The 8,262-nt window shown below is 39.3% G+C and overlaps 1 protein-coding gene across 1 annotated transcript in view; it reads right to left on the bottom strand.

The window, feature by feature from the left end:
* P4HA3 (prolyl 4-hydroxylase subunit alpha 3) overlaps positions 1-8,262 on the bottom strand; it is a 76,672-nt gene that overhangs the window by 32,080 nt on the left and 36,330 nt on the right. Inside the window, exons 5-7 of the mRNA XM_007940946.2 lie at positions 6,047-6,098; positions 3,168-3,331; positions 2,741-2,917 (exon numbers count right to left, since the gene is read on the bottom strand). Coding sequence (XP_007939137.1) covers positions 2,741-2,917; positions 3,168-3,331; positions 6,047-6,098 — 393 coding nt within the window. The remainder of the gene's footprint in view (positions 1-2,740; positions 2,918-3,167; positions 3,332-6,046; positions 6,099-8,262) is intronic.

Below are 8,262 nucleotides of genomic sequence, written 5' to 3'. Positions count from 1 at the left end.
ATCTAGATGCAATGATGGGTCTCTCCTCGTCCAGAGCAAAGAAGAATGAAGAAAACCAAAGATTCATGGAAACAATTAGTCCTGGCGACTGGTATACCAAGCGATCCACAGCCTATACAACTATGAGGCCAGAAGAACTAGATGGTGCCTGGTTACCACCGTTAACCACTCAGAGGGGAATCTATGTAGGAGTTCCTGGATAGAGAGGGAGAACAATGTGGAACAAAACTCAAAATCATTTGGGAAAAAAAAGGGGAGGGAGACCAGATTTGTTTGTCTGATAGAGCCTGGTGGAACCACTGAGACTATGGCCCCCAGTTGCCCTTCAGGTCTGGAACTGAACCCACACCTGTGGCTTGTGGCCAAACAAAAGACAGGCATATGCATTGAACATTTATTTGAGGTAGATACACTCCTTGCAGAGAACAATCATGGGAGAAGGAAGGGTTGTTTATGCACAGGGAGACAGCTCAGGGGGCAGGAGTGCATGGAGGGATGGACACAGGGAAGAGATAATTATCGGGAGGAAGTAGGAGGGGAGATGTTGCATTGGGGTAAGTTGTGGTCAGTGTCATGAGACAAAGTGTATGTGAACTGCTGTATGGAAAGTGAATTTTCTCTGTAAAATTTCACCCAAATAATAATAAAAAAAAAAAAGAAAAAGAATTTTGGGTAGGAGGATAATATCAGCAATGAGGCATATTTGGAGCAGTCTGAGATGGGAGTAGGGAGATCTAGTAAGGTGAAGTCTTTTGCAATAAGGGAATTTTCCAGATGCTTATAGAAATATTACATTAACAAAAACTCGATGGCACATAACAACAACAACAACAATATATTTCAGTTTTAGACATTGATTCTGAGTTTGGTAAAGAAGTATAGGTAGATGCAGGTTTTCCAAGATCCCCTGTATTTGGGTCTTAACTTGTCTGTAACTGCAAGTATGTGTCACTTAACATCTACGATATGGTCTGTGAAATAGGATTTTGTGTGATTTGGATGTTGTGTGAACACCTATGTCCACAAGGTGGTGTTTGGGAGGGTGACTCCCAGGTGAACTGCCCAGAGGGTTGCTATGAGGAGCATGGCCTGGACAGCTCCAGCTGCATTCCCTCAGGTGAGCACTTGGCTGGGTCCCCTGACACGTTGTTGCCTTCTCTGCTAAGTCAAAGGCAGGAAAGGCCAACTCACCCATGTAACTTGCCTGGGGAGAAGGTGTGGGCCTAAGGCACGTGAGCCAAGGCTGAGGCGCTTTTTCATCAGCGCCCTATAAGACCACATTGGGCAAAGTGGGAGACTAGACATGGCAAGTCACGTGAGTTGAAGGAGACTAAATTGAGAGTATGATTCTGGGCATCAATTGCTGCAGATTTAGGTGGCTTCCAGGCCATGCACAGCAGCCAAGCAGAAGTGGGTCTCTAACCTCAAAGCAAGAATCTGGCGTCCTTGCTTTCAGAAACTTGGCTGTCCCGGCCCACAGATGTATATGTAGTCAGATGTTGCCTTAATGTTAAGCAATGCATACCTGTACTTCTTTTCAGGACAACTTCTAAAGCCAGAAGTTCTGGGGCTACAACCCAATGGGTATTTTTACCTTATCTTGTGGCATCTCTATCAAAACATGAAGGAAAGATATAAAAACAAAAGTGTAAAGTTAAAGATGATTTTGTCATCAAATAAAGAATGCATTTTGTCAACGAATTAAAAAAAAAAAAAAAAAAGCCCAGTATATTGTATGGCTCACAGCAGACTCTCAGTACATGTTGATGAATCACTGGATGGATGCGTGGATAAACAGCACACTACTAAGTACCTCTGGTTTGACCACCCCCCACAGCACTTAGAAAAATAAGTCGGAGATAGCATTAATGTACCATGTTTCAAAGAGGCAACATGCATACAGTGGTGAAGTAGACTATTATTTTCTAAAAATTCTCCACCCATCCTGGGGGAGGATCAAACATTCCTTCTCCACTGACATCCAGCTTGGCTCAGGGATGTGCAGTGTCTTCCCTGTGGAAGAATGAAATATATCATGCCTGTTGATCTAGTAGAGGCCACATGATTTCCTTTGACTAATGAAATGTGGATGAAAGTAATGTTTGGCACTTTCAAGCAGAAGATTTAAGAGGCAGCTCATGGTTTGCCATCTCTGTCTTTTTTCTCTCCCATGAGATTGGCAATGTTCCAAACAGAGGCTGCTATGTCAGCCTGGACCCGTAGTGAAGAAAATGTGGAGTAGAGCTGAAGCCAATGCAAAACAGACATGGAATGTGAGAGAGAAATACATTTTTACTGCTATTATCGTCACTGAGGTTTTGGTGTTGCTTCTTACCAAGTATATCTTAGCCCAGCTTAACTGATATAAGAAAGTTGGACGGCAGAGCAGCAGCAATCAACATATCTCTAAGTTCCAGCTATAGCTCTGTCACTAGCTAAAAGCATGACCTTAATCCAGTTTCTCCCCTCACTGGGCCTCAGTTTCCTCATTAACAAAATAATGAAATGGAACCAGATCATTTTTCTACTCTGTGATTCTGTATGTCTTCACAAGAATTTCACTCTTGCCCACATCATTTTACTTCTTTTTTTTCTTTTAATTATATGGAATGTGGACATTACATGGAATATGGACTCCTGGACTAACTACTGAAATTTCTAGGGGTTCAAGCTGTTATTCTCCCACCCCATCATGTGAAAACACAAAGGGAAATTCTTAGCAGAGTTTGGGAACACTCACCCATGGTTCTGCAAGGCCCCTAATTTTCTGAGCCTCCAAGTCACTGACAAAGTCATGATAGAGGACAACATCAGGCTCCAAGTGGATGACCTCCTTCCGGACAGGCTGGAGCAGCAGGTATGGGCTAGAGTTGGTCTCATAGGAGCAGTAGAGGCTAGGGATCTGGTAGTGAGTAGGCTAGAAGGGAAACAGCTGACTCAGCATAAGAAAAGACGTGTCTAGGAGCAGAAACCAAACTAGGGGCTCTATGACATTAAAAAAAAAAAAAAGCTATCAGAATGTGGTCATTCTGATGATATCCCAATATCCAAGGGAGCTTTATTTTTTTTTTAATGTATCAGTATCCCCACATACACACATTTGCCCAATTCTACCTGCTAACTTTTAGCCAAGATATTCCCCTTTTTCTTATCCTGAGGAATCCTACCTGGGAACCTAGGGTCTGACACAGTCCCTCATACTTGTCTCTGGTCTGCAGGTGGGGAACATTAGGCCTCTGGGTGACAGCTTCAGCTACCATCTGTTTGGGGCTCTCTGCCAAGAGCCTTTCATATTTCAAGACATTCCTGGCCATCCTCTTATTGTCTGGACCTGGGAGAAATCAGAGCTGAGAATGATGTACATTGACAAACAACATCCCCAAAGAGTTCCACCAAGGTGTCCTATAGCTTCACTGTCACACAGACCCAACAACTAGACATCCTGAATTTGTGTCAATGCACAATATCAGAAAAGTTACCTGGAATTTTAAAAATAATTGAGTTGGACTTGGTAAATCTGAAGATGCAAAGGACTTTGGGAGGAACTTGGTCCTTATACTCTTAGGGCAAGGGATCATGCAGATGGCTACTCTAGGATAGTGGGATGGCCAGTTTTGTGTATAAGGAAGAGGTCTTACTCATTCATTCATTCATTCAACCACCCATTCAATAAATCTCCAGCAAACGTGTACTATGCATAGATACTATGATAGAGGTTAATCTCCTAGAATTTAGAGTCTAATTGAGAAGAGACATTAAATAACTACAACAAAAGATGATAATTAAGTGCTAAGAATGACAAGTCCAGAGAACCAAACCTAGAGCAGATAGACCCAACCTATTCTTCCCTGAAGAACTAGAAGCTAATTCATTCTCAACTCTACTAAGTCCTTCAACATCCCTAAATGGCCTATGCACAGACCAGAGCAGTATGGAACAAAGTGTTGCTAAACTTTGGCTCTGGAGTCCTTCGGGGTCCCATGAAAACCTGGTAAGTCTTGTGTCTCATTTGTGTCAACCTGTTTGTGCCCACTTCGGCTCCAAAATGCCTTACCCATGACTAGTTGGCCTTTGCTCATGGATCTCAGTGCATCTCAGAAGGAGATGCTAAATTGTTCTAATGCTCCCAAAGCATCTTTCTTTAAGGAGCTCAACTGGCTTCTAACCACCACCACCACCACCACCCTGGAAAGGGAGAAAAAGGAAAGGACAGAAATTACCATCATTTCTCAGAAGAGGAGTAATGAAGTTTTGGAAAATGGAAATGATGGTCCCAAAGCACCAATAAAAATATTGCAAAGCCAAAAATGAAACCAGGAAACTCAATTTGCTGTAACCTACTTGTGAAGAATATTGAATGCACCATGGACTGTGAGAAGAATAAAAAAAAATCTGTCTTGGAAGAAGTACAGCCTGAATGCTCCTCAGAAGCAAGGATGGCAAGACTTTTTCTCGTGTATTTTGGACATGCTATCAGGAGGGACTAGCCCTAGAGAAGGAAATTATGCTTGGTAGAGGGTCCGTGAAAAAGAGAAAGACCCTTAAAGAGGTGGATTGACACAGTGGCTGCAACAATGACTCAAGCATACAACAATGGTGAGGATGGCGCAGGACCCAGGAGTGTTTTGTTCTGTTGTACACAGGGTTACTACGAATCAGAACCAATTTGATGGCACCTAACAACAACTTCCCCACCTATGACAGCACCTGATTTAGGTTCTCTGGGAGGGACAGGGATTTTAATAGATTAAGCACAAAGAAATAAAGGGGTAGTTGAGTCATAAATTTGCCTTTACTTCTAACTACCTGCATGTTTCCAGACCATAAATCTACTTCCTAATCCTACTGTTTGCCAACTTATCAGAAAGGAGCAATCTTATTCAATGGATTCATTAAAAAGTTTTAAATACAGAATGTTGTTTATACATACAATGGAATCATTACTCAACTACAAAGGGAAATGAAGTTCTGATACATGCTACAACATGAATGAATCCTGAAAACATTATATTGAGTGAAATGTCAGACACAAAAGGACAAATACTATATGATTCTACTTATATGAGTTTTCTAGAATAAGAAAACGCATAGAGACCAAAGATTATTGGTGGTTACCAGAGTGGGTGGAGAGGGGAAATGGGGTGCTATTGTTAAGAAGTACTGAATTTCTGTTAAGGGTGAGGGAAAAAATGGTAAACAGACAATGGTGATGGTGCCACAACATGATAAATAACGTCACAGAATTGTACCCATAAAAATGGTTGGGATGACAAATGTTTTCTTATGTATATTTTACCACAATAAGAAAGTCAAGAATAAATATAATTGTGAGATCTTACATGAAATATTTTATAAATACTGGAAACAACAATACTAATTTTGGATCTGATATTAGTATCTAAATACCTTGTTAAATGAATACCTGGGGAGAAATCTAACATCAAAATTTTAAGCAAAAATTTCCAAGCACAGCAGAGAGCTAGCTGTATTAGGAAGAACATCCGTCCAGTTGAACTCATTGTGTTGTTAGAGAGGCACTCTCTCAAGGAGGTTGCAGCTGAAAGCTGCAGCTAACTGGGCAAGAAGCTTGCATAGCATAGTAAGCATTGGTTGAAAGAGAATAATTGATATCATTCTGTCAAGTGAATAATCCTGCCGAGTGCACTCCTTCTTGTACACAGCTCACATTGATTTCATTCATTCCCAGATCTACTTCCAAAGCCTAGGTCTTTAAAATGTCTCTGAAGAAAGTGGCTCCTAATCCTGGACTTGTTCCCCATGGAAGCAACACTAATATATAACTGGTTGGGGGTGGAAGAGAAAAGAGACAGGCTGATATCTTCATCTTCATATTTTCTAACTTAAAAATTTTCCCCAGGTGCGTTGACCTGAATATAAGTAAGATTTAATCCAAAATCTGCAATGTGTGTCATGACATTAGAAGAATGAAAATAGATGTTGACATTTCACTTGCAGGTACTAAAGACCAGAAAGAGAGAGATTTTCCCATAAATCAGACCTTTGGTGTATCTTTATCATTACGTACTGTACAGAAGAAACTCTCGGGAGAGGCTGAGGGCATATGAAATATTTCCAGCCTACAGAAAAAAAAAAAAAAAGGGGGAATAGTTAACAGCACTGACTCTCCTCAGACCAAATCATTAAATGGATTAATAATAAGATATTAACTACCACAAATAGATAAGATGACGAATTGAAATGAGCGGTAGACTAGAAATTTAGAAGTCCTTTGTTTTCATCCAGGATTTCCTACTAATTTATGCCCTCATGCAAATCAACTCACCTCAGTTTTCCCATTTACAAATTACTTATTATCACCCATACCTTGGAAGGTAGAAAAATAAATACAAATAAATTTTCTTAAAGCACATTCAAATCTTAGAGCATGTAATTGCAGAATGTTGTTATTTTGTTAACATTTTATTATTAAACTTAATACAGAACTATAAAAACGCTAGCAAAAATATAACTTGTTCTCCATGCTCAGTGCTTCCTAGAGTCTACAAAGTTAGTGGGAAAGAGGTAAAAGAAGAACTAAAGTGGAAACATTGCCCACTGCATAGTAATCACCTCTCCCAGTGGCCATTCAATCTTGGGCTAACCATGGTCAAAAGTAAACAGTGGCTATCCAGACAAATAAGGGAAACAGAATGGAGTATAGATGGGTGGCTATCTTCCTCTAGGTGCCAGGGAATGATAATTAACAAATAGAACTGTATTTCCTTTCAATCATTTTATGTTTGCATATTTTTAAAAATGCATTTTTAATGATGAGTAATAAGCACATTATAAAAATAGGAGAAACAGAAAAAAATTGCTCCACTGAAATCTAGGCATTATGTATATATTATCAAAAGTGTAAGCACATAACACATTACATAATTGGAAAGCACATTACATAATTGGAATTATATTTTATATAAAAATATAAAAATAAAAAATATATTCTTAAAGTGATATTTTTCAAATATCAAATGTTTCATTCTACATATTATCAATGTATTTTTTATGTTATTACATAGTCTTCATAGATAACATTCTTCATAGCTGCATTTTACTCTGTCTAGAAGCTACATTAGATGACCTAACCATCCCATTATCGTTGTTGTTGTTGTTATGTGCTGTGGAGTTGGACCCGACTCATAGTGACCCTTTCTTGGGTTTCTGAGGCAGTATCACAGAAGTAGATTGCCCAACCTTCCTTCCAAGCCATTCTTGTTAGACATGTGGATTGTTTCTAATCATTTAATATAATGAATTGTTCTGCTCTATACTTAACAGAAGAATAGTTAAGTAACCTGCAGATCTCTTATAATGTCAGATATTAACTCAAAGTTATAATTTCTTCATGGTCATTGAGTGGCACAAACTTTGCATTCAGCTGCTAACCGAAAGGTTGTTGGTTCAAATTCACCCAGCAGCGCTGTGGAAGAAAGGCCTGACAATCCACTCCCATAAATATCACAGCCATCGAAGACCCTGTGGAGTACAGTTCTACTCTGAAACACAGGGGTTGCTATGAGTCAGCATTGATTCAGATGGCAAAGCATTTTTTTAATAGCTTCTTCAAAGTCTATGAGATTAAGAGACCTAAAATATAATTTTACATCTTTTTCAAACTAAAGGGCCTACTCATAAGATACAATGATATTTTATCAAGATCAAAGTTAGAAGTACTTTTGATGTTCCAGTTAAATTTCTGTGGAAATATACATACTAAATAATGTCAAATGAAAAAATGAAGCATATCTTTTATTGTCTACTATAATAAAACCAAAAACCAAACCAAACTCACTGCTGTCGAGTTGGATCCAACTCATAGCGACCCTTCCTCGGGTTTCTGAGGTGGTATCACTGCAGACATAGATTGCCCAACCTTCTTTCCAAGGAGTGGCTGGTGGGTTTGAACCACCAGCCTTCTGGTTAGCAGTCAAGTGCCTCAGGCACTATGCCACCAGAGCTCCCTCTACTACTAGCTCATATTTATTGAGTGCATATTACCTTTCACACATTGTGTGAAGGGCCTTACATGTAATAGTTCACTTAATCATTATTATTCCTCTTTTATAAATAAGAAAATTGAGGCCCAGGGTGATTAACTAAGTGTCCAAGTTTTGACAGAATTTGAACCCAGGTCTGCCTGACACTGGAGATTATGGTTTAACCACTCCACTATCTCACATTATTAGCAGTTACTGAAATTGTTTTCTAAATTCAAATAAACTATATATATATATATAT

This window comes from Orycteropus afer, unplaced genomic scaffold (genome assembly GCF_000298275.1).
Source record: "Orycteropus afer afer isolate SDZICR_OR568_19922 unplaced genomic scaffold, OryAfe1.0 scaffold00074, whole genome shotgun sequence".
In the NCBI taxonomy this organism is placed as follows: domain Eukaryota; kingdom Metazoa; phylum Chordata; class Mammalia; order Tubulidentata; family Orycteropodidae; genus Orycteropus; species Orycteropus afer.
Note: the sequence above shows the minus strand (reverse complement) of the source record. Positions and strands in the feature narration are given on the sequence as shown.